The sequence below is a fragment of the Psammomys obesus genome, unplaced genomic scaffold, assembly GCF_907164565.1.
Source record: "Psammomys obesus unplaced genomic scaffold, mPsaObe1.curated_primary_1811, whole genome shotgun sequence".
Classification (NCBI taxonomy): Eukaryota; Metazoa; Chordata; class Mammalia; order Rodentia; family Muridae; genus Psammomys; species Psammomys obesus.
In genome coordinates this window covers 6,506,213-6,532,488 of record NW_026596125.1, presented here as the reverse complement: position 1 = coordinate 6,532,488, position 26,276 = coordinate 6,506,213, and the positions used below count along the sequence as shown (strand labels likewise).

The 26,276-nt window shown below is 44.6% G+C and overlaps 2 protein-coding genes across 2 annotated transcripts in view; both read right to left on the bottom strand.

The window, feature by feature from the left end:
• As3mt (arsenite methyltransferase) overlaps positions 1-4,054 on the bottom strand; it is a 28,409-nt gene extending 24,355 nt beyond the window's left edge. Inside the window, exons 1-5 of the mRNA XM_055591538.1 lie at positions 3,990-4,054; positions 3,713-3,753; positions 3,356-3,483; positions 2,238-2,388; positions 1,641-1,777 (exon numbers count right to left, since the gene is read on the bottom strand). Coding sequence (XP_055447513.1) covers positions 1,641-1,777; positions 2,238-2,388; positions 3,356-3,483; positions 3,713-3,753; position 3,990 — 458 coding nt within the window. The 5' untranslated portion in view covers positions 3,991-4,054. The remainder of the gene's footprint in view (positions 1-1,640; positions 1,778-2,237; positions 2,389-3,355; positions 3,484-3,712; positions 3,754-3,989) is intronic.
• Positions 4,055-8,257: 4,203 nt separating this feature from the next.
• Positions 8,258-15,913, bottom strand: Borcs7 (BLOC-1 related complex subunit 7). Its single transcript, XM_055591765.1, has 5 exons — positions 15,482-15,913; positions 11,398-11,460; positions 11,167-11,210; positions 10,572-10,592; positions 8,258-9,836 (listed from the first exon to the last, which is right to left on the bottom strand). The coding sequence occupies exons 1-5, from the start codon at positions 15,617-15,619 to the stop codon at positions 9,785-9,787; spliced, it is 318 nt and encodes a 105-aa protein (XP_055447740.1). The 5' UTR covers positions 15,620-15,913; the 3' UTR covers positions 8,258-9,784.
• Between the last annotated feature and the right edge of the window lie 10,363 nt (positions 15,914-26,276).

The following is a 26,276-nucleotide window of genomic DNA, read 5'->3' as shown; positions in this document are numbered from 1 at the left end:
GACAAGGGCGATAGGAAAACTGTTTAAGCAGCCAGTGTATACAAATGTGCAAGACTGAATATGAAGCGTGACCCTTGCTTTTGTCCTCATGTTCACCAGGCAACAAAACAAAACCTGCACTCAGATGCCTATCAAGCAAGGCGTTCAAGGCCCAGGTGAACAAAGCTCCTCAAAAGTGCTTTCCCAGCATTTTCATTTGAGGCTTTGTGTGTGGCTGACTCAATGGAAAAAATGTTTCTTGAGGGGTCAATTCCCAGCAACAAAAGAAAAGAACACAGCCTAGTCCCGTCACCTTGGCATGATTTAACAATGACTCTGGGAAAATGAGAAAGGCAAGATACCATAATTTGCCATTAAAAAAAAAAAAAAAAAGGAAAAGAAGAAAAAGAAAGATGCAGTCATTGCCAAATGTGGTGGTGCATGCCTTTAGGAAGAAAGCAAAGGTAAGCAGACCTCTGTTCATTCAAGGCCAGCCTACATGGCAAGTTCCAGGCCAGCCCTAACTACATAGTAGGAGCCTATCTCAAAACAAACAAAAGGAAAGGAAAAAATGCCACGTATGATGGTAGTCTTAGATGATTACAGTAAAGCCTGTTTTTGCCCAGTAGCGCAATAGCCAAAGCAACTAGGTAGTGAAACAGCAAAGTGTGTGTGGTGATGCTAAGAGGATGGCTGCTGGGTGCAGAAAGGCACAGCATCTCGGTGCTGCACAGTGCGCCACACCCAGCGATAATCAACAACGATGCTACCCGCCTCTACTAAGCTTTCGGCATTATTCTACGGTGGACTCATTCTGCTTGCAAGAAAAAGCACTGTAAACCGCTCTGCTAGAGCAGGTGGTGGTGGCACACGCCTTTAAATCCAGCACTTGGGAGACAGAGGCAGGAGGATCTGTGTGAGTTCCAGGCCAGCCTGGTCTACATCCTGAGTTCCAGGACGGCCAGGACTACACAAAAAAACTCTGTCTCAAAAAACCAAAACAAACCCAAACAAAAAAACCCTAAATAGTCTGCTAGGTTCTCTCAATAGCAGCCTCACACATCTTGAATGACTACCATAGCTCTGGATATCATCAGCTCTCGGGTCTGAATTGATCGGGTGCTCTGTTCATCCGGCCCTGGTAGCAATTGGCTGGCTATTTTGTGTTTACCACATAGCCTTGGTATGCAGTAGGTTCTAGCACTGAAGTCTGGGGAAGCACCCACCGATGTCCACATAAGAAGGAAATCCTCCAATACCAATTTCTTACAGTAGGTCCCTGTCATTTGAAGACCCACAGCCACAGATAAGAGGAGCACATGCTGCCGTCTGGCTGGTTTGGGGAATACCCTGGCTTTCATCCGGTGGGCAGATGTGTTGTCACTGCGACACAACATTGCCTTTTACTAAACTCACCCAAAGATGTGCAGCTGAGGGACAGAATAGAAAAACTCACAATCTTTGAAGTTTATGTTTTTGTGTTACAAGACTAGACACACCTAGCAATGCTGTTAATGGACTACAGAGAGCACTCCCTTCCTTTATGAAGACCTGCTAGATTTGGTTTAGTCTCCTAAACAAGAGTCAGTTAGTAAAAAAGTGGCAGCATTTGGGTACTCGAAAAGAAACGGGCTTTACACATAACGGAAAGGCTGCCCTACATGACGATATCATAGCTCTCATTCTGGATCCCAGCATCTGCCAGCTTCTCAATGCAGCCATGAAGAAAAGTCACATTGGGTGCCTGGAAACCGAATTTTTCCATGTGGTACTCAAGATAGGCTTTAGCCACTTCTACCTAGAGAAAGAAAAATACAGATTTGATAATCAACATCTTTCAAAAATAAAGCATTTTTTTTCTAAAACCTGTTCTATTCTTAATGCCATAGGCTTCCCTACCCTGGGTTATTTTAGATACATATGCAAGATTCCTGAGACACTAAGGATTCCAACAGCCTAGGACAGAAGCTCCCTGCCCTGAAAGTCTTCTCCTGTGGCAAATCTGTCAGGACAGAAGAATGAAGAAGAGGAAGTGCCAGAGGATATCACAAGCTCCTCTATCAGGTTAGACCTCTGACTGAATTCTCCAGGACAGTTACTGATTGACAATGTCCTCAACTTCTATGTTATTGGAGGCAGAAATGAAGGCTACAAAAACCCAGCCTGCTTAAATTACCTTGAGGAAAACCAGGAAGCAGTTTCAGGCCCCAAAGAATGACTTGGAGAAACCTCTCCTTTCCCCTAAATCCTTGCCTTACCTGGACCTTAGTCATGTCTATTCCGGTGACGTGTCCCTTTTCACCAACCAGTTGGCTAAGCACATAGCAATCCCTGCCGCTTCCACTACCCAGATCCAAGATGCAGCAGTTCTCCAGATGCTCAGGAACAACCAGACCACAGCCATAATACCTGAGACGCAGAAACGGTGTACTTTCACAACAGGCTAGGCAGGTCAGTGGTGGCGCTCACCTGTAATCCCAGCACTTGCGGAGGCAGAGGCAGGAGGAGCTCTGTGAGTTTGAAGCCAGCCTGCTCTACAAAACCAAGTTCAGGACAGCCTGTCTCAAAAACCCTGCTTCAAAAAACCAATAAATAAATAATTAAAAACAGAGGCTAGAAAATTCTCAAATATTAAATCTATACTTCCCTCCCTCTGTTTTTCCCTCATCCATCTATACTTCTGTCTTGTCTCCCCCACTAAATGGGGGCTATGCCTGCCATAGCACAGTGTCATAGGCACTGTGCAAGGTAGCAAGACTTAAGTAAACCATCTAAGATATTGGTTGGATAGATACATCTAAGGCACTGGCTGAAAAATTCCAACTCAGGTCTGTAACAACTGAGGAAAAGAGTTCTGCCCCCCAGGTGCATGGACTGTAACTTGAGAGGTAAAAAACTACAGTATGGAGGAAAAAAAAAAATGCTAACCATGACTACAGAGAATGCCAGCAGGGAGAAGTGCAGGAGGGGTCTGCTTCGTGACTGAAGGAGGACTTCAGTGGGGTGATGGAGGGCAAGGGGAGAGGTACCCTCTTTGATAACTGCTCTCTGGGTGGGCAATACTGTGTCAGGGAAAGGCAAGGCTAGCAGGAGCTGTGGCTGGTTAGAAAGTGTGAGCCAGTCTATTAACAAACTTTAATGTCTGTCAGGCCCCAGGGAGCTTGAATGAATCCTGCAATAACAAGGGACACCCAGATAAGGGGTCTTCAGCTGTGGGTCTTCCCACATCGGAAAGTGGGCAGCTCAGTGCCGAACTTTGGGGGTGTTACGGTAGATATGGCAAGCAGGATGGCCAGCAGAGATGGCTAAGTTCCCTAGTGACCAGTATGAGAAAACTACTGTCTGAGGCTTCAAGGGGAAAGAACACACCCTCTACCTTGAAGTAACATCTTCATGTATGTTCTGCAGAGTTTCCCGGATGTGCCTGGGGATCAGCTTGGCTGGAGTGACACAAGTATTAGTCTGAAGGTCTGCAGATGTCTTCAGTACATTCCCGTAGTAGTTCTGACACAGAAGCCAAAAATGAGAAGCCAGGAGAAAAAGGACTGGACCTGCTTCCTGCAGAGAAGGCTCCACTACGCTAATTACAGCCCAGTGGCCTTTGCTCAAGGCAAAACTCTAACCCCGTGGCCCGGTCTGGCCTGGCCTGGCCTCCCCAGCTTGCCCAAGCCTCTTGCTGGCAGCTCTTCTCTAGGCCCAGCGATCCCACGCAGCCATTCCCTGGGACCCTCACCTGAACGTCCTTGTGGATCTCAGCTTCTCGGGGAGCAGCCACTGGCAAAGGAAGAAGAGAAACTAAACGGGGTGCCTACACTGAGAGTGGGGCCCGAGGCCAAGATGGAGGGATAGCTGCACACGGGGGCGGAGTGGAAGGGAACCGAGGAGGCAGGGAGGCACCAGAAACGAGCTGGGCCGCCCAGAGGTTGGGACAGGATGGGGGCCGCTGAGGGCCTGTGGGAAGGCGGAGGTCAGAGGGGACTGGCCAGGAGGCCGAGGGGGAAGACACTCACTGACTCACGCTCCTGAACCCGGAATTCCCCTCAAGCCCTCTTCGGAGCAAGCTCGCCGAAGCCACGCCCCCTGGCCGACGGGCAACTTCAGAGCTTTGCAAGACCCTGGCTAGCTGGCTAGCTCTACACACCTCTGGGTCCTATCACTTTGGTGGCCTTGAGTCCTTGCATCCCAAAGAATAGTTTTATTAGTTGACATCTTCCTTTACTGATCCACTGAGTTTCATTTGTAAACTCTGTGTGTGTCTTAAATGAGCAGCCATATATTTTTTTTTCTTGTGGAAGGAAATCACCTTTCCTTATTCAGTCTCACAAAGTCGTTCACTGAGGTATCATTTACATCGATGATATTCACCTTTCTTTAGTGCAACAACAGGCACTTCACAACCAAAACGCACGAAGCCACAACCTTTTAACTCCAGCACCCCAGGAGACAGATACAGAGGAGGCAGAGGCAGGCAAAGTTCCAAGTTTGAGGCTAGCCTGATCTACAGAGCTAGTTCCAGGACAGCCAGGGCTACAAAGGGAAAGCCTGTCTCAAAATATCCCAAGAAAGCGGCTTTCTGGTTCAGAAAGCTTGTGCTTGCTTGTGTGTGCCCCTTGATAGGAAATCCCTTCTTCCACACCCGGGCCCCAAGCAAACACCGACTTGGCTCTCTCTCCCTGTAGCTTTGCCTTTTCAGGAATGTCTCGGGGACAAACCCATCATGGTGTGGCCACTGTCCAGCTGTATGTAGAAAAGCATGCCCACTATACTACCTCACAGTTGACACGGATTTCCCATGGGCTGCCACTTTGCCTCACACTACTTTTGCTCATATTACATCTTCTATACTTCCGGGCGAGGGTGCTCTGGTGCACGTGTGGCCAAGGGACTTCTAGGAAGTTGCTTCTCTACTTCCACACTGTGGGGCAGGAAGACAACCACGTGGTAGGGCTTGCCTGCTGAGCCACCTGGCCAGCCTGGTTGCAGATTTTAAAAAGGAGCTGGGCCAGGCAGTCTCCATGCCTGCTCGAGGATATTTGATCCCACCGGGAAACCCAAAATTGTGAACTGTAAGACCCTGTTTCTTGTTTGGTGCTGTTGAGTCCTAACACACACTTTTGTCCAAGAGCTTTCTGTTTATTGTAACCAGGTGATGAGGGTGTGGTCACCCAGCCCTAGCACACACCTTTAATCCAAGAACTTTTGGTTAATAAAATTAACCCTAGGTCAAGAGGCAGAGCAAGAAACCAGCTGTCAAGGATTAAAGAGTATTTGAGACAGCGTGGAGAAAAAGCAGAGCTTTTAGCTCAAACTCTGGCTTTAGCTTAGGCTTCAGCTCCTAAGCTCTCTGGCTTTTTGGGCTTCGAACTAGCAAGGCTTTGGCCTTGGGTTTTTTGGCTTTTTCCTCCTGGGCTGTCAGTTGTACTAATGAGGCTTTTGGGTTTTTTCCATCTGGACCTGAGCTGAGAAGGAAGGTCAGCTGGGTGCTTCCTCTAGCTTTCTGAGCTAGCTGGATCTTGCTCCTGAGTCCTTATTGGTAAAAATGGAATGGTTGGGATTTTCATCATTGTCTATAACCATACATGCCTTTAATTCTAGCTCTTGGAAAGCAGAGGCAGGTGAATCTCTGTGAGTTCAAGGCCAGTCTTGCCTACAGAGGTCAGGGCTACACAGAGAAACCCTATCTTGAAAAAAAAATGAAAACAAACAAAACAAAGTATTTCCGTTCCCGCCATTATGTCTGTATGTCTTTTTAAATTGTTCTCTGTGTGCATGGGCACCATGCCCACGTGTGGAAACAGCTGACTTGCACAAGTTAGTTCTCTCTTCCACAATGGGCTCTGGGAACCCAGAATTAGGCTTGTGTGGCAAACGCTTTTAGTTTTTACAGCTATGCCGTCTTAATCAGCTTGCATTTCTTTGTATGTCTTTGCTTTGTGGATGAAACAAATGTTCCCATTCATCAAGATAAGGAGATATAGAGGTATAAAAGAAAAGATGTCTAAATAGAAATGTCTAACTAGATGTCTTATGTTTTCAATCCCATTTGTAATTTCAAAAAATGGTTGAACTCCATCTAGTAAGATTGCAAATTCCCTGTTGTTGTTATTGTTATTGAAAGTTAATAGAGTGACAATGGGATGGGTCAGTGGGTACGGGTGTCTGAAATCAAGACTGAAGACTTGATTTCCATCCCTGGAGTCCACAGGAAAACCAACTCCTTCACGTTGTCCTCTGATTTCCACATACAGACCACGGCAAGCATACATACATGCATAAAGAAATGTAAAGTTTTCTTTTAAATGTTTAAAACCAACCAGGGGCTGGAGTGATGGCTCAGTGTTTAAAGCACTGGCTGCTCTTCCAGAGGACCAGGGTTCAATTCCCAGCACCCACATGGCAGCTCACAACTGTCTGTAACTCCAGTTCCAGGGGATCCGGCATCTTTATACAGCCACACATGCAAGCAAAGCACCAATGCTCATAAAAATAAATCATTAAGAAAAAGATCACTGGCAATTCTTGCTGGAATATTTTTATATCGGGACATTTTAATTACTGTGTTTTTTTAAAAAATGACCATTTTTATCAGCTTTGAGTAATTTTTAGCACTTGGATAAAAGCTCTCCTGAACATCACTTTTCAAGACATTCTCCCCTTAAAACGAGTTCTTTGAGCCAGTTACCTTCTCCGTGTTAGAGACAGCGTTGTCTGAGCCAGAGGGCAGGGAGAGCACGTCCTCGGCTTCGCTTGGGCCACTATCTTCCGTCTGTGGTCTAAATCACCTGATAATCACACCCACACAAACCGCAATAGGCAAACCACTATCAGCTTTACCAGCTGCCAGTCCTCTCCCTCGGCATCTGCCACACTGGGCTGATTTGGACTGGTTGGTGCCTTAGCTGCCATGGTTTGTTGGCTTTGGCTGAGGATGCTGCCTATTGTTCAAGAGTGATCCTTGGATTTCATGTCTGCCAGGGACCCACCACTGGGCCACAAACACAGCCCCTATGTTCTATGTATCAGCTCTGCTGAAGGGCAGGCTTTCTATTGGAGCTCTCCTATCAAACTATGTCTTTTTTTTAATATTTTTTTATTTTTAAATAATTTTATACATTCACTTGTATCCCAGCTGTAGCCCTCTCCCTCTTTCCCTCCCAATCCTCCCCTTCCTCCCTTATCTCCTCCCTGCCCCCTTCCGAGTCCACTGAGAGGGGGTGTCCTCCTCTCCTTCCATCTGGCCCTAGCTTATCAGGTATCTTCAGGATGGTCGCAATGTCCTTATCTGTGGCCTAGCAAGGCTGCTCCTCCCCCAGGGGGGAGAGGAAGCTCATGAGTTCGTGTCAGAAACAATTTCAAACTATGTCTTAAACATTAGAAAAAGAAAAACACTTTTTTTGTTTGTTTGGTTTTCAAGACAGGCTTTCTCTGTGTGGCTGTCCTGGACTCACTTTGTAAACTAGTCTGGCCTCAGAATTACAGGAAGCTGCCTGCTTCTGCCTCCCTGAATGCTGGGACTAAAGGTGTGCACCACGAAGCCTGGCTCACACCTTGATTTTTTTAAGATTAAAAAAACAAAACAAACAAAAAAGATGATCATATATAGAAATTTTCCTGTTTTCTTCCCTTATCTCCAAGGTCAGTCTTGAAAACCCTGCCACATGCTGGCCTGAGAAACTACTCAGCTAGCAAGTGCAAGACAGACCAGGAAGACAGATTTTGGTTAAGCACACAGAACCATGTTTCATGATACAGAGCTTTTGTCTGGCAAGATGTTTCAGCAGGTAAGGGCCCTTGGAACCAAGGCTGATGAGCTGAGGCTAACCACCAGGGCTACCTGATGGAAGGAGAGAACTCATTTCCATAAGTTATTTCTCCAACCTCCACACGTGCACACCCCCCCACACACACACAACAAAGAAATATAAGGGAAAATTTGAGATAATGCTTCACTACATAGCCCTGGCCACCTTGAATTTTTTATTTTGTAATTAAAACAAAAACAAAATAGAGCTTTCAAAAGTAGCCAGCATCCCCAAGAGTCTTCAGGGGCTTAAGAGATGGCTCAGCAATTAAGGGCACTTGGATCTTCCAGAGGATCTGAATTCGATTCCCAGAACCCACATCATGGGTTACAATGGTCTATAACTCCAGCCCCAGGAGACCTGACACTTCTGGTCTCCTCAGGTCCTGCACACATGTGGTACAGACAGAGAGACATACGGGCAAGACATCCACACACTGAACAATAGTAAACATCAACATCCATAAATGATTGGTCTGAATTTTGTTTTATCTTCCTTTTTATTTTTAGATGAAAATTACATTTTCTTCAGCAAATGAACTGCTTTAATAATTTTAAAAATTATTTGTGTATATCAGCATGTGTCTGTATTCAAATATAGGTATCTGAGGAGTCCAGAAGAAGACATTAGACCACTTGGAGCTATAGTTATGGAAGGCTATGAGCTGTATGAAGTGGGTTCTGGGAAGTGAACCTGCGTCCTCTTCAAAAGCAAAGCAGAAGTGTTTTGAACTGCTGAGCCATCTCACCAGCTTTTTTTTTTTTTTTTTTTAGTGGTCATGTTTTATATGCTGGGAGTCTGTTTTTTGACAGTCTGTAGAAGTCAAAGGAATGGTACCACAATCAAATGCCACACTAACGGTTCCTTCTTTACCACTTTGTGGATTATCTCTCTTAACTGATATGGATACATTCCTTCAAATGGTAGCTTTGCAATGGAGCCAGACATTTGTACATTGATCAAATTTTCTGCATGAAGCTGAGATAATTCTTTCAAATCTAATTCATTTTATACATGTCAGAGTCACTGATAAATTTATTAATTTATACTTTAATGGTTGAGGTGACACTTAAACTAATATCTAACAACTATTCACTGATTTTATACATTTTTATCCTTTTCGTTTTGTTTGAGACTGGGTCTCTCTATGTAGTTCATTTCATGACTTTACTTAATTATCAGCAGATCCACTTGCATGACTTTACTGCCAAATGTGAAGGAAATGGAAAGGCTATAAATGATTACAAAACGAACCAAGGAAGGTCACTTAATCAAGAGTCACAGAAAGAAAGGAGCCAGGAACAAAGGTCAAGGCAAGGAGCCGCAGCTGGCCAGAGAGGATTGAGTTTCATATAAGAACTTGCAGTGAGAAAGGAGATAACAGACTTTATCCACATCCTGTGTCCATTAAATGAAGATTCTTGAATGAATGATTAAACATCTTTTAAACAGGAAGCATTCTCACTGCTCACAATAGACACCCGCCCCTCTATCTCCTGTCTTCTTGGAGACAGGCTCTTTCTGTGTTGCCCTGGATGGTCGAAGCTTTCTGTGCTTAAGTGAGCCTCCTGCTTAGCCTCCCGAGTATCTGAGACTATATGTTACTCAGCGGCCAGCTGTGGTGATTTGTAATCCCAGCACTTGAGAGTTCAAAGCCAGGGCTATACAGGGACATACTGTCAAAAAAAGGCACAGCAATGTGCTTCAGGATCATGTCAGCCAATACAGCTTTTAACAAGTTAAGGTGTCTTTTAATTTTTTCAGTGCTAACAACCGAACCTATGAATTTTATTTTAATATGAAACAACTTAAGTATCTGATAAGAGTGCAGGTTAATGCAATTTAAGAAGTGATTCCAAGTTCAATCACTTGACTTCTTTCCACAAGTCTTTTCTAGACGAATTTTTGGAGATGAAAATGGAAAGCAAGCACACCGCCTGATGGCTGTGTAAGACACATCCTCCTTGGCATCGGGCAGAGAAGTCAATAACTGTTTTGACGCACTACTTCAGTAACCGACTCAACTGGTCCTGCAGGTCAGGTGACTGTTCAACACTAGAAACCAAAAGAGAGGACAGGACTGTCTGAAATGAGCAGGAAAGACACTTCTTTGTATGATGTCTCCTTTAATGTGTCGCCTGATCAGTCTAAGGCAAAACTGACCTCGGTCCAGTTGGGACCAGAAGTGTTTAAACTCAGTCTGGTACTATGGCACAATTGCCAGTCAGTTACCCAGGGGAGGGTCATCTGAACCCAAAAGTTCGAGACCACCATGGAAGCTCAATACGATCCCATCTTAAGGTCAGGGAGAAAGTAAACCATGAAGAAGGGTTTGTGCAGATGGCCATGGAGGCACACACCTGCAATCCCACCACTCAGGAAGTGGAGACAGGGTTGTGAGTTTCACGTTAGTCTGGGCCATATAGTAAGAGGCCTTAAATTAAAAGAAAAAAAAAAAAAAAGGCTTACAAAAACTTAGCACAATGAAACTTAAGAAAATGAGATAATTTAGTGACTTTAGTATGTCTGCTCTATTTACAAATTATTACTAATATGAACAGATGTGTGTGTTCCTAAGGGGCCTCTGTCCCCTGTCACTTCTAGAACTTAAAGGCAGTGAACCATGTACACCCTTAAAATACACCATGTTCCTTACATTCTAAACAGGCTATGCCAAACAATGGTCATTTAAAGACACATGTCAACCACTTTTTCACAGATCCTGGGCATAGCAGTGTCACTCCCAACATGCTTCAGTCTGCCCCACCCACCATCCCTGAGGTCACTTACTTTTTCTGAATAGCTTCTTGCCTAAGTCAGGAAGGGAAAGAAGAAAAGAAACAGAGAGACATGGTGAGGCAAGAGAAGTTAGCATGAACAGATCACACGGGCAGAAAGAATGCACTTAAACTTAATATAATTACCTGGAGCCAAGTAACTACATACTTAATATGTACACACCTAAGACACAGCCTCAGCATTAGCTATCAGCACTCAAGTTCTCAGACATACGATCCCAATAGGTATGCAAGCATCTTATCAACCACATAAAATACAAGACAAGAAAAAACTACAATAAAAGGCAAATTCAATTACAGTTGTCTTCAAAATGACAACGAAGGTGCTGTCCGTATCTTTCAAGATCTGAATGATTTCTGTGTTGCTGGTACTGTGTTGCATGCCGGAAGCCAGTTACCACCCCGCCCCATTCTCCAGGGCAGGAACCACACTGGGCACAGAGTGGACAAATACCCACCAAGTGTCTCCCAGGGCCATGCAGTGGTAGCACAGTCCTGCCAGGCTCTGCCCCTCTGGGAAGATGTGCTGACGCACAAGAGAAATGGCCAGGCTGAGGTAAGGGTGCGGCAGGTCGGGACATACTCACTGGTACTGAAGATGCGTCGTTATTATTGCCATTTTCCTTAAACTCTGCGCAACGGAGAGAGAAGCAGGATGATACACTTTCCTGCGGTCATACCCATACACACACACACATGTGCACGCAACGCACACACATACATATACACACATGCACAAACACACATGTATGCACACACATACATACACACATGCACACACACACACACACACACTCATGAAGGAAGTGGTTTCTTACGTCTTCTGAGTGCAGGATGGCATCTTCCTGTAGTACCATGTTCCGAGCTGCCTGCCCCAGTAGCTAGAGAACAGAAATAAAGCATTATGATCAAGACTCCCCCCAGGGAGACTGGTCTGGTAGTACAGGCCCATAATCCCAGCTGCTAGGGAAGCTGAAGCTAGAGGCTCACTAGTTCAAGGCCTGCCTGGACTACAGAGTAAGGGTGGCTATCTTAGTGAGGCCTTGTCTCAAAATAAGAAAATGTAAGAAGGGATGGTGATTTAGCGGCAGGTCTAGACCAATCCCCAGCTCCAAGAAAATAATCTACCTCACTGCAACAGCAGCAGCTCCACAGCTCCACGCTCCTGAAGAGTCAGGGCTCCAGAGCAATGGAGCTCTGTTGAACACAGCTGACGAATACAGCCTGGGAGAAGTCTGCAAAACTGCTTTGGCTGGACCACTAACTTCTGACTCTTTAAAAACGAGCTTAGGGGAGCTGGAGGAATGGTGCAGGAGTGAAGAACACTTGCTGCTCTTACAGAAGACAACAGGTTCAGTTCCCATCACCCACATGGTGTATCACAACCACCCACACCCCAGTTGCAAGGGATCCGATGCCCTCTTCTGATCTCTGCGGGCACCAGGCACACACACGGTGCGCACACGCACACGCACACGCACACGCACACGCGCACACACACACACACACACACACACACGGGCAAAACACTCACACATACAAATTATATAAATCTAAAACAAAGAGAGACTCGGGCTGATGGCGTTTAATTGGTAGACTGCCTCGGGTGCATGCCCTGGATCATTACCCGACAGTACGTAACTTGGGGATGGTGGCACATGCCTATAGCCCAGCATGCTAGAGGAGAAGCAGAAGGATCAGACCTTTGATGTCATCTCCAGCCACACAGTGAGCTCTGTGCTAGCTTGGGCTCCATAAGACCCTGTTCCAAAGAGAAAGGAAAAATGGGGGCAGACTGAAGAGTCTATGGGTGAGCCAGGCAGTGGTGGCACACATTTTTAATCCCAGCACTCAGGAGGCAGAGGCAGGCAGATCTCTGAGTTTGAGGCCAGCCTGGTCTACAGAGTGAGTTCAGGACAGCCAGGGCTACACAGAGAAACTCTGTCTCAAAAAAAATAAAAAATTAAAAAAAAGAGTCTAGGGTTATGAGAGAAAGGAAGAAGGAACATGGAAAGAGCTCAAGGACCGGAGAGATGAGTGACTGCACGATGTGACAAGGTCCTGAGTTTGATCCCCAACACCAAAGAAGAAAAGAAAGAAGAGAGAGGAGAAAGAAGGATAGAAGACAGGAGGGAAAAGAGGAGAAAGGAGAAGTAGGAGGAGAAAGAGAAGGAGAAGAGGAGTTAGCAGCACTGGCCATCACTGTCATCACTATTCAAGGCTGAGTGTAGGGTGTGTGTCTGTGTGTGTGTGTGTGTGTGTGTAGGGAGGACTGACATCAGGTTATCTTCACTCACTCTATGAAATTGCTTTGAAAGACAGAGTCTCTCGATAAATCTGAGCTTACCAGTCAGTCAGGCTGGTTGCCAGGGAGCTCCAGGAATCCCAAAGCTAGAGTTACAAGCATTCAGGAAACACCGTCATACCTAGCAATCCACTGCATTTTCAACAGACACTTTGGGACTGGGCTGTACAGTTTAGTGATAACGCACTTGCCTCCTATTAATTAGGCTCCCGATTCAATCATCAAGACCAACACCACTACCACCAAAAATACTAAGCTTCCTGAGTACCTGGACTGACTCCCTTCAAACTAGAACAATTCCTGGCACAAAGCAGACATTTGAAACTATGTGTTAAATAAAAGCTGTGAACTAGAAAGTCACTGTGACAGCTCAACCACCTCACAAACTAGTAAAGGAAATAGCAGAGGGGATATGCTATGTGAGCTATAGAAGAAATCCAATGAAGACAAAGTCTGGAGAACTGTGAGATTATGTGAGGCTTACTTCAGCTTGATTTAATCCATATTATTTAAATGAGATCACACTCAAACTCTCCTACAAGAAAAGATGCTTATATGAGAAAGAAATACCAAGATGAGGAATGGGAAGGGACAGGCTACATTAGAGGCAACCAATGATGGCAGTGACTTTTGGTAGCTTATCCAACTAGTACCATGTAATGATAAATTCATTATGATGCTCAATACATAATAGAGTTAAATAAAACCATCTCTTAGAAATTTGGGGTGCGGGGGTAGAGGATCTTACTATGTAATCCTGGCTAAGCTAGAACTCACTCTGTAGACCTCAAACTTACAGAGATCTGCCTGCTTCTGCCTCCCAAGTACCATGATTGAAGGCATGTGCTATTATACTTGGCTTTAAAAAAAATTTTTAATTACATTTATTTATTTTGTGAAGAGGAGAGGGGGATGTGTGTACCCTGGCATACTTTGTGGAAGCTAGACAGTAACTTCCAGAGGTTTGTTCTTTCCTCCACCAACGGGTCTCAGGATGGACAGAACTTCGACAGCCCAGCTTGGTTGCAAGCCCCTTTACATGCTGAGCCATCTCACTGGCCCAAAACCCACCTTTTAAAAGTTTAAGAATATTTATAGTATCTCTTCCCCCAATTTATCTAAAAACTATGTGTGTACATTTGTATGATGTATGTGATATTTTGCATACACAGACATTTCCTACAAAAGATACAGAATCTATAAATCACACACTAAAAAATTCAACATGATTGCCAACAAAACCGCACAGGAACTCTGTGAAGCTATGATAGTGTCAAAAGGAGAAACCATGATTTGCATAATATATATTTGGAAAAAGCAATGTAACAGTTCTTTAATTTCTTCAGACTTTCCCTCAACACTGAATCCTAAAAGCGGTGTGTCAAATGGAACCTCGAACAAAGCACGTCACCAGAGATCAGCAGAGACATCAACAGCTGTGTTACACAGTAAGGCCAAGCACTTCCTATACAGTTGGGATTTTTGTTTTGTTGTGTAGCCACTGTCAGTAAAAGCTAGCTACACAGCAGGTTTTAATTAATGTAAGTCGGATGCTGTGAACACTCTACACAAATCCAAAGAACTGAGAACATACTGTGCCGTTAGTGCAACTACATAGGAAACAGGTGTGTAAAAGTGAGACGTGCTATTCTAAGAACACTGTTGAAGATGGGTAGCTAAGTCAGTGTTACTAACTTAAGGAAAATCAAGATAATGAACAAGTCTGCAGGGGAATTTCATGGAAATCTTAAAAAAAGATCCTAGGCTCTTGACTGTTTTATAGGCCTCCGTTTCAAGAATGGCAGAACTGGAAGTCTTAGCCATGCCTGGGTGGTTCATCTAGCAAAATGGACATGCGCTTCAATTCTTTTGGGTTTTAGTTTCCTAAACAGTTGCTTCTGTATTTTAGGCCTCCGGCTTCGGCCTAGGAGATCAGATGACAGGTTTGCATCCTTACTCTCCCTTCAGTAAATACATGCCAATGATGAGGTCATTGCCTTTCGTTTGTCCGTTTACCTGTCCATGAGCATGTGGGTTGTTGTTTCATGAAAACCAAAGTGCTATGAATATGCACATGTCTTTGTACGGACACACACTTTCTCTAGGGTAGATACCTACTTCAACAGGCCAAGTGTACATACCATCAAATCACTCCAGTCATAGAATCAGGGGGAAGATGGAGAAAGGGAGAGGAAAACAGGGCAAAGGAAAAAGCTATTCTAAAAAACAATGAAGAACGTGGCCAGAAATACAAATAAACCCACAAAGGGGTGAAAGGAATCTTGGAAGTTGAGAGGAACGCCAAGCCCTTTCGAAAGGGAACTGATGTTCATTACAGGCGACCCCGAACACACACAGGCACTGTGTAGGAGACGCAGCTCATTTCGCCCGCCCGTGCTTCTTCCCCCCTTTCTAGAACCGAGGTTCCCATCACAATCCGTCTTCCTGCTACAGGCGTTCAACCTTAACTGAAGAAACACACCCAGAATGCAACACGCGCCTGGGCCAACAGCCTACACTCCCCAGGATGCAATGCGCTGCCTCTACCGGGGCGAGAGCAGGGAGTACCGGGTCCAGAGAGTCCACGGTCCGCTCACCTCGGAGCTCCGGGAGCCCTTCAGCACCTGCTTGGTGAGCGCGATCACGTCGGTCCCGCAGGTGTTCACTTTCTCCGTGAGAAGCCCCTTCACCGACTGACCAAATCGTGCTTGCGAATCCGGCGTACCAGTCGCCATCGTATCAACCAGCGAGCTACTCAGTCGGACGACGGCGAGTCCCTAGGGCCAAAAGAGACGCAAAGCGTCCAATCGTGCGAAGAGGAAGGGCCGCATGCGCTTAGCTCCAACTGCTTTCTAAAATAATTTTAAATGCTCAGTTGATGAGCATGGAAGAACAGCAAGTTCTAGACAAGCCACCCTGAAGCGGATAGATTATAGTTTAGGGGAATCTCTGGAGTCTGAAGAGCTGGATGACAACCCCCAACAGTGCTTTGGCTAGAAAGTACTTAACTCCTGGGTCTTACGTTCCTCATCTATTTTATAGCCAGCGCTGCATAAACTAGGCTTGGTAGCACAAGTCTGTAATCCCAGCATTCTCGAGGTGGAGGCAGGAGCGTTAGAAGTTCAAGGTCGTCCTCGACCGTGTGACAAGATGAGGCCAGCATGGAATACCTGAGGCCACATCTAAAAAATAAAATAGATATTCCATTCGGTTCTAACAGATATTTTGCCAAAATTGGTAAAGGACCCAGACAGTCCAAAGAAAAATAAGTTCAAATTTCTAAGGTGAAAAAAAAAAAAAGTCAACATCACTTTGTTTGTTTTTCAGGACAGGATTTCTCTGTGTAGTCCTGTTTGTACTGGAACTCAAGTCTGTAGACCAGGTTGGCCTCAACCTCACAGACATCCACCTGCGTGTGCCCCACCGCCAGACTCATCACTAATATTTTTCTCGTTTAAAAGTTTTCTTTATAAATAGCCTTTTAATTAAAACCCAGCTTACAATTACTTTGGAAGTGAGGCGTAATAGAAGGATGGTAGGTCGTTGAGGAGTATGGCCTTTAAGGGGATGTTGAGACCCTGGTCCCATTTTGTCTCTCTTTCCATCCCAACAGTGACGTGAACAGTCCTTCACCACAGGTTCCCACTCCGGGGCACTGCTTGCCACAAGTCCAAAGCACTGGGGCCAAGTGAGGTCTACCCGAACCTTGGAAAGAAAAGGATACTAATAGAACTTGAAAAGTTAATGCTGAATTGAGGTGCTGTAGAGGTTTTGTTTGGTTGGTTTTGTTTTTGTTTTTTTAAGAAAATAGTTCATCTGAGAAAATTCCTACTCCAAAAAGTTCAGAACAAGCTGAGAGCTGCATGAAGGCCTTCTGCTGAAACCACCGAAACAGAACTACTATATGTCAAGTGGCCTTGCTGTACTCTTGTTTATTTATAGGTTCATATGTTTCTTGAGAGATTTGTTTCTAATTTTTATTCTATCTATAAGTATGTGCCTGCTTCTCTGTTTGTGCATTGTGTCAGTGCAGGTGCCTGTGAAGGCCAGAAGAGAGTGTCCGATCCCCTGGAACCAGAGTTAGGTATGGGTGAGCTACCCAGTGTGGGTGCTGGGAACTGAGCTCAGATCCTCCGGAAGAGCAGCAAGTGCTCTTAACCACTGAGTCATTTCTATCCTCAGTTTATTTTATTTATTTTCAAGATCTCATTACATGGTTTCTCTATGTAGTGTTGGCTGTCCTGGAACCCACTCTCTAGACCAGGCTGGCCTTGAACTCAAGACATCCTCCTGCCTCTGCCTCCCAAGTGCTAGGATTAAAGGTGTGAGCCACCATCACCAGGCAATTTATTTTATTTTCACTTTTGTGCATTTGAATGTGTGGAGGGTTGGAGTGTGTGTGTGTATGCCAGTAGGTGGCCTTGGGGGCCAGAAGATCCCCTGGAGTTGGAGGTCGTTGTGAGCTGTTGAACATGCCTTGGGTGCTGTTGATCCTCTGCAACAGCAATATCTGCTCTTAACCGTTGAGCCATCTTTCCAGCAACTATTCTTTTTAAAGCTTGACACAAGGTTAGAACTTATGAGTTACCCCATTATACTTGTTCCTTTAGTAGTATCACTAACTTGCTTGAATCTAGCCTGGTGCAGGTGACAATCACACTGACTCCATAGCTTAATCCTCCTACTATTGTTAGTAGAGCCGATTCAGATTTCTGTTTGTTAGTTTTTGAGACAAGATCTCAGTAAGTACCTCAGACTGGCCTCCAGCTGAGAGAGAGATCTACCTGCCCTTAGCTGCTGAGAGCTGGTGTTTTAAAAGCATACACCATGACAACAGAGATATTTTAGATAAAAAACGTTACAGTCCCAATAAACCATGCTCACCATAAAAATGCATCTTCCTCCCTTGTGACACCCTTGTGTCGCATGGGCTTGCTGTATCAGCTGTAATTGTAGGGAATGCACATCAGGAACCATCTTTTGATCTCATTTGCCAGGAGGAAAAAAAAAGGTTCCTTAGCAACTGTGATGGTTAGCATTGTCAGATGGAAGCGCCTAGAATTACCTAGAAACTAAGCCTCTGACCTGTCCGAAAAGGATTACCTAGATCAGGTTAGTGTCCGGATGTGTCCATGAGGGATTATCTAGATCAGGCTAATCTGCATGATGGCATGAGAAGATCCCCTGGAATTGTGGTTAGCAATTTTATGGGAGTCCTGGACTGAAGAAAAAAGAGAAATAAGTTGAATGTGAGCACTCGCTGCTCTCTACTTCTCAGATTTAACTGGACTAGTCGCTTCAAGTCCTAGCTGCCGTAACTTCCACACCATGATGGACACTCTCAAACTGAGCTGAAACAAACCCTTAATCTGCTTGTCAGGCATTCTGTCACAGCAGTGAGACCAGTAACTAAGACAGCAACAATGAGACCAGTAACTAAGACAGCAACAATGAGACCAGTAACTAAGACAGCAAGTCTTTTGAGTTGCAGTTTCAGAAGCTACCAAGATCTTGTGTACAATTATTGTAGACAGTAAAATGTGACTTTCTCAAATATATATACAGTGTGTCATTTTCATTGTTTTTATTGTACAATTAATAACATTAATGCTATACAACTATAATCTCTATTTCCAGAACCTTCTCTCTCTCCTTCTGGAAAGTTCTATTTAAAAAAAATTATTTGCCTTTTTAAAAGATTTATTTTTAGCCAGGCAGTGATGGCTCATGCCTTTAACACCAGCACTCAGGAGGCAGAAGCAAGTGGATCTCTGTGAGTTCAAGGCCAGCTTTATCTACAGAGTGAGTTCCAGAACACTCAGGGTTACACAAAGAAACCCTGTCTCAAAAAAACAGAAAACAACACAAAAGATTTGCTTTTAAAGTGAGCTTTATTCATTTTATTTTGTATATGTTTTGCCTGCATGTATGTATGTGTACCACATGAGTGCCTGGTGCCCAAGGAGAAGAGGGCATTGGTCCTCTGAAACTGGAGTTAGGGGTGGTTAGGAACCATCATGTGGGTTCTGGGAATTGAACCTAGATTCTCTTTAAAAGCAGCAACTGTTCTTAACCACTGAGCCATCTCTCCAGCCCCCTAAGAGATTTATTCTTACTATTTTTAATTGTGTGTGTGTGAGTGTGCATGAGTACAGGTGCCCTCCAGAGGAATTGGAGACCCCTGAAGCTGAAGTCACAGAAGGTTGTGAGCAGCTTCATGTGGGTGCTAGGAATCAAACTGGGGCTCTTTATGGAAGAGCAGTGCGTGCTCTTAACTTCTGAGCCACCTTCCAAGCCCTGGAAACTTCTTTTTTGCTTTCTATTTTAGGTACCACGCATAAGTAAAATGATGATTTTTTTAAAAATGTATTCCTGGCTTTTTATGTTTCAAGGTTCATCTGCGCTGTGCCGTATTTCGATGTTTCCTCTTTATGACTAAACTATTCTAATACACAGGCATACGCAAGTGTGCAATACACAAGTCTGCATGTGGTGTGGCGCCATGCTCCACTGGAGCTTCAAAACTGCTGCTACTAGTCAGTGTGCGTGTGTTGACATTTCTGTACTATAAGGCGCTGTGGAGGTTGGAAGACAGCTTGTAGGGGTTGGTTCTCTCCTATCATGTGAGTTCAGGGGACTCAACTCAGGTTGTCAGGTCTGGTGGCAAGCGCCTTTACCCATGTAGCCATCTTGCCATCCCTAAAAATTATATCACTTTACACACCTTACACATGGAAATGGTGCTATTAACAAGCCTCTTATTACCAGTCGCACAGACATACTCCATACCATTCTATCTAGCACACGGTGCCGTGTGCTTTTGTTTTGTTTTGTGGGTTTTTGGAGACAGGGTCTCTCTACATAGCCCTGGCTGCCCTGGAACTCATTCTGTAGACCAGCCTGGCCTAGAACTCACAGAGATCCACCTGCCTCTGCCTCCCATTGCTGGGACTAAAGGCGTGTGTCTTTAAAGGCCTGTTAGTGCAGTGTGCTTCTGTCATAGCAGGAATAAAGACCACGTGGTCAGGAGGCATAATTGCTTTTAGAGGTGTTTAGATTGTGCTTTTGAAGGAACTGAGTACACGTTTATGAGAGATACTTGTCTGCACTGTGTGTTCCTTCCTTAAAATATCTTTGTCTCGGCACTGGAGACATGACTCCTTGGTCAGGAGCCCTTGCCAGCACCTCTGCTTATTCCCGGGCACCTAGCGTGGCTGTGAGGAATGAAGCCAGGTGAGGGGTGGAGAGGCCACAGCAAGACTGAGGCTTTGGCAATTTTAGTAAGAGCAATCAGGCTTTTTCTACCTTTATTAGAAACATTATAATGAGGGGGCTGGAGAGATGGCTCAGCTGTTAAGAGCACTGACTGTTGTTCTTCTAGAGGTCCTGAGTTCAATTCCTAGCACCCACATGTTGGCTCACAACCATCTGTAATAAAATCTGACTCCCTCTTCTGATGTGTATGAAAAACAGTGTTTATATACATGAAATAAACAAATCTTTAAAAAAAAAAAAAGAAAAGAAACATTATAATGGCAATTGCCAGCGATCAATCCAGTTGTAGTTGCCAGCATACATGACATTTGCTATTATACAACTTGTTCTTGCAGAAGACCCAGTTTTGTTTCCAAGGCCTTGTGCTGTGGCGGGTCACAGCCATGAGTGATGGCAGTTCCAAGAGCGATGCCTCCCTCTTATCACTTCCACAGGCAGACATGCGCATATGTACATTCCGACAAACATCCCTATACATAAATATTTTAAAGAAGGGGCTATCCTTGGCTATCCTTATCTGCTTTTGGTGTGGTTCCCCTTACACAATTAAGATTTTTTCCTCTGGGTCTACTTTCTTTTCTTTTTCTTTTTTGGCTTTTCAAAACAGGGTTTTTCTGTGTAGCCCTGGCTGTCCTGGAACTCGCTGTGTAGACCAGGCTGGCCTGGATCTCACAGAGATCCACCAGCCTCTGCCTCCCCAGCACTGAGATTAAAGATGTGTGCCGCCATCTATTTTCTTAAAAAATTAAAGACAATCAGTATCATTCCCCCTAAATGATTCATTAGTAAAAATCATCTGTGTTAGTCTTTTTGTTGTTGGGGTTTTACTTGGGGGAGGCACATTTGGTTATTTTTGTTCTTTTGTTAAGAAAGGATCTCACTTTTAACTTAGCCTAGTCTCAAACTCATGCTGCTCCCGTTTCAGCCTCCTAATTGCTGAGAGTGTAAGCTTGAACTATACCTGGCTTGCCCTGCTTTTCAGTGTTAGAGCAAAATACTTGAGGTAAGATAACTTGTAAAGAGGTGTTTTGTTGTTGTTTTGTTTTGTTTTGTTTCCAAGACAGGGTTTCTCTGTGTGGCCTTGGCTGTCCTGGACTTGCTTTGTAGACAGGGATGGTCTTGTCTCGGCCATCTCCCTGCCTCTGCCTCCCCAAGTGCTGGGATTAAAGGCATGTGCCACCATGCCCAACTGTAAAGAGGTTTCTTTAGCTCAAAGTTTTGGAAGCCAAAAGTTCAAATAGAATTGTAAAGGTTCCGGTGAGGGCCCTCAGGCATTTCTCAAAAGAGGAAGCCAAGGATGACTGGAGTCCCACACCCTTCCAAACACACTCCTCTGATAGACATGAGAACCTTTCACTAGATCCCATCTGTTAAAGGTCAGACCTCCCTACACGGCCTCACTGAAGACCAACAAAATCTCCAGCACATAATGTATGGGGACAAAAAAAGGATCCAGACAGTGGCTAGAAAAATGGCTCAGTGGTTAAAGCACATACTTCCTCTGTGGAGGACCTGAGTTCACATCCCAGCACCCCTATCGAGCAGCTCACAGCCACCTTAACTCCAGCTTCAGGGGCAAACAATGCCACTGGCTGCCACCGGCACCTGCACTCACATGAACGCACACAGGCACACACACCACACACAGACACATAACTTAAGTATTTGAAATAAATCACAACAGCATTGTATGTTCTTGTGCTTTCTGTTTTGGAGAAGTATTAATTCAACATCTTAGACAAATAGATCAGTTTAAATATCTTTTTCTTTCTATGTGGGTTTCCGTAAATAATGTTTTAAAATTTGCGGACATATAATGATTTATAGGGTTCCTTTATTATCATCTTAATGTCCAGCAACCACTAGTAAAAGGCCCCAATTTATTTTTTCTTTTTTCAGATTTTTAAAAAATCTTATTTACATGTATGAAAATTTTGTCTGCATGTATGTATGTGTACTATGTTCAGGATGCTCTTGCAGAGGACCTGGGTTCAATCCCTGGCACCCACACAGCAACTCACAATTATCTGTAACTCTAGTTCCGGACAACCCAATGCCTTCTGGCCTTGATGGGCAGTTGAGATCCAAGCAAAGCAACTCAGATATACAATCAGGTGGAACATACATACACATAAAATAAATAAATACAAATTTTAAAATAAAATAAAAATATCATTTTACCTACTTAAGAAAGCAATTAGTGGCCGGTTTGTGGTGGTGCATGCCTGAAATCCCAGTACTCAGGAGGCAGAGGCAGGCGAATCTCTGTGAATTTAAAGCCAGCCTGGTCTAGTGAGTTCTAGGACAGCCAAAGCTACACAGAGAAACCTTGTCTCAAAAAAAAAAAAAAAAAGTAATTAGCTTATTTTATAATAACAAGAGTGCTAATTTCACTAGAGACTGTAAAGGGAAGTGAATGGGTGAAATCTGAAAGTGACATTTAGCATTGTTAACAAAGATCCCAGCATCTTTGTTAACAGCTGAAAATTTGTTTTGTTTTGTTTTGCTTTTGTTCTTAATATCTTGCTCTAGTGACAATAACAAGTATGAAAAGATTGGAACATGTTTTGTTTGCTATCTTGAGGGGGGTTGCTTTCGGTTGCTGTTTTTTTTGTTTTTGTTTTTGTTTTTGAGGCAAGCTGTCTTTACTTTATAGCAGGGGTGGTCTTAAACTCCCAATCCTCCTGCCTCTACCTCCTCAATCCAGACATTACAGGCATGTGCCCCATGCCCAGCCTTGTCTTGGATTTTTTTTTTTTTTTTAACTCAAAAAGACTTGTACAGTTTCATCAGTTTCATTCCCAGGTGGTGGAGCCAGGACAGGTTCACAGAGTGTGTGGGAGGTTTATTTTCCATGCTCACTGCTTTGCAATGATGAGATTGTATGAGCTCCAATCCGTTGCCATGGTAGTGTCTGGCTACATGTCTCCAGTGGTTTGAATGGATTCAGCTCACCTCAGTGATGAAGGCGTGGTGGCTCAGGTCTCTGTGGAAGAGCTGCCTACCCACAGTTTAGCAGACTAGGAAGCAACCATTAGGGGATGGTTTACCCCCATGTCACTTCTGATTTTAATGATTTATCACCATTGTTTAAATAGGTAGGTTAGTCTGGCTACAAATTTATCAGTTGTATTAATCATTTAAAGAACCTGCTTTTTCTGGGAATGGTAGCACATGCCTTTAATCCCAGCACCCAGAAGGCAGAGGCAGACAGATTTCTGTGACTTCAAGGCCAGCTTGGTCTACATAGTGAGTTCTAGCCAGCAAGGGCTACAAAGTGAGAGCCTGTCACAAAACAAATAATTAAATAAAAGATAATCTGCTTAGCTGGGTGTAGTGGCACACATCTGTAATCCCAGCACCCTTCACTCTGGGAGGCAGAGGCCGGCGGATCTCTATGAGTTTGAGACCAACCTGGTCTACAAAGTGAGTCCATGGCAGCCAAGGCTACACAGAGAAACCCTGTCTTGAAAAACAAAACAAAACAAAAACTCTGCTTTTGATTTTATTGGAAAATAGGTTTCTATCACGTGTCTGTCAGCACCTGAGAAAACTGCCTACGTCTCTAATGACAGGCTAAGGTCAGGCCCTAAGAACAGGAAATTTTACTAGGTTTACCATTTTTGCTACACTGATAGGTTTAGTTGTGTGTGTCATGGCACATGTGGAGGAGGGTGAAGGACAGTTTTCGAGAGTCAGTTCTCTCCTTCAAGGTTTTGGGGTTGAACTCAGATTGTCAAGCTTGGCAGCAGACACCTTTACCTGCTGGGCCATCTTAGCAGCCCCACTTCCACTATTCTGAGGACTGATTCTCGGCAGGCTAAATTCTCCTGCTTCAGTCAGTCCAACAAGGCACAAGTGCAGAAACTGTTGGTGAAGATAGCGTTGAGAGCCAATGGCTGGCGTCTCCAGCATAAGGGTCTTTAGTCTGGTAAACTCTGTGAAGGTCGGTAGATCTCCTGTTTGTGGGATGTTGAATATTGGTGATGGTGAAGACCTTGATGGAGTAAGATCACACAAAGGGGGTGCTGATGGAGAAGGGCCAAGGGCCGACTAAGGAACTTTGACATACAGTAGACATCTGTGGGACAGAGGAGAGGATCAAAGAATTTCAAAGAACGTGGAGCTGCCTGTCACAGCACAGGGTTGAAGGAAAGCAAATCATCGATGACATTAGTGACATGTTTTATGAAGGGAGGTCTGAAAGCGAGCCAAAGTGTTTGGCAACGAGGAGGTCACTGGTGACCTTATTAACAGCAGATCCAATAGTATGGCAGGCTCAGAGGCCGAATTGCCATAAATGAGGAATAAAGTAAATATATCAGCCTCCGTCACACTATTCTGCCAAGCGTCTGATTGAAGAAGGTGGAGAAATGACCCAGAGGTTAAGAGCACATACAGCTCTTCCTGAGGACCCAGGATCAGTTCCCAGAACTCACAATGGGAAGCTTACAACTTCCTATAACTCCAGCTTCTGGGGCCCTGATGCTCTCCCTCTTCTGGCCTCCATGGGCACCCATACACTTGGCTATACATTTACTCAGATGCACACACATACACACAAATGAAAAATACACACACACACATATACATTATGCACGTCTAAAATTCAAAAGTCTGATGGGGCTGGAGATGGCTCTGACGATAAGAGGACCTCGTTTGGGTTCCCAGTACCAACATGGTAGTTCACAGTTCCAGGGGATCCAACTCCCTCTTCTGACCTCCGCAAGCACCAAACATGCACATGACGCACACTCATACATGCAGGAAGACACTCAGATATGTAACACTCTGTCCTCTATGTCACCATGCCAAATAGGAAAGCTATCTGTAAGCGCCCCACGGGCAGAGACCCTCTCACTGGGTGGGAAAGCAGATCTCGTGTGTCAGAAAATCCACACAGCTGAGAAACTCCAGAATTGTGATAACTATTTCTTTTTTAAAATATTTTTATTTTATGTGCATTGGTGTTTTGTGCATTTGGTGCATTTATGTCTGTGAGAGGGTATCGGATCTCCTAGAACTGGACTTACAGACAGTTGTGAGTTGCTATGTGGGTGCTGGGAATTGAACCTTGATCCTTTGGAAGAGCAGCTCATGCTCTTAATCATTGAGCCATCTCTCCCAACCCCACAACTGTTTCTTTCAGAACTTCATATTGACTGGCAAGACCACACAAGCAAAGTCAATAAACGTGATAGCTATGGTAAAGATTCTAAAACACAATAGACACAAGCATGCTATGGAGAAGCCTTAGAAAGGCCGAGTATAGCAGAGCCTCCACCCGTAGCTCTCCTCTCAAATCCTTATGAGATCTCACGCTGGTGAGAAGCCCTGTGTCTGTGGTGAAAGGTTCTGGGGTTTGCCTCTTGGCTCTTGGACTGTTAACAAGTAAGAGGAGATTTAGTAATAGTTCTAGAGAAAGCACACCCAAAGGAAGAGTCTGCTGTGTAAGAGTTTGGAAAAGCCTTCAGGCACGCTCACCTCCGTGTAGGTGTTGTGAGTGTGAGGAAGCCTTCAGCTCAAGCTCCAGTCTTTGCTTCCACTGGAAAGCACACACCACATAGAAATACCAGCTCTATAAGCTGTTTTACTATGAGTTAAACATCTTTTGTCTTTTCTTTTCCTTCCTTCCTTCCTTCCTTCCTTCCTTCCTTCCTTCCTTCCTTCCTTCCTTCCTTCCTTCCTCTGTGTAGCCTTGGCTGTCCTGGACTCACTTGGTAGATCAGGCTGGCCTCGAACTCACAGAGATCCACTTGCTTCTGCCTTCTGGAGTTCTGGGATTACAGGCATGTGCCATTGAGCTGACGGAGGAGTTAAAAATCTTAAAACTATTGGTGCCACTGGGAGGGAAACCCTTCATCCACCTGCACTGACCTGAGGCACCTCTGTAGCATCTCCAGCAGAGCATTCTTTCCAAAGAGACTTAAGTGAGGCTGTGTTTCTATTCAACAATTCAGGCCAAGACTGTCCTACAACTTGATTCTGAGTCTGGAATCTCTCAGTGTGCATGCCCAAGATGGGGCATCAGTCCCTCCCACAGCTGTTTCCTGGAATTCCAGCACTAGGACTCAGAGGTTGAAATGCCACTAAAACTTCTCACTGGACACCACCGGC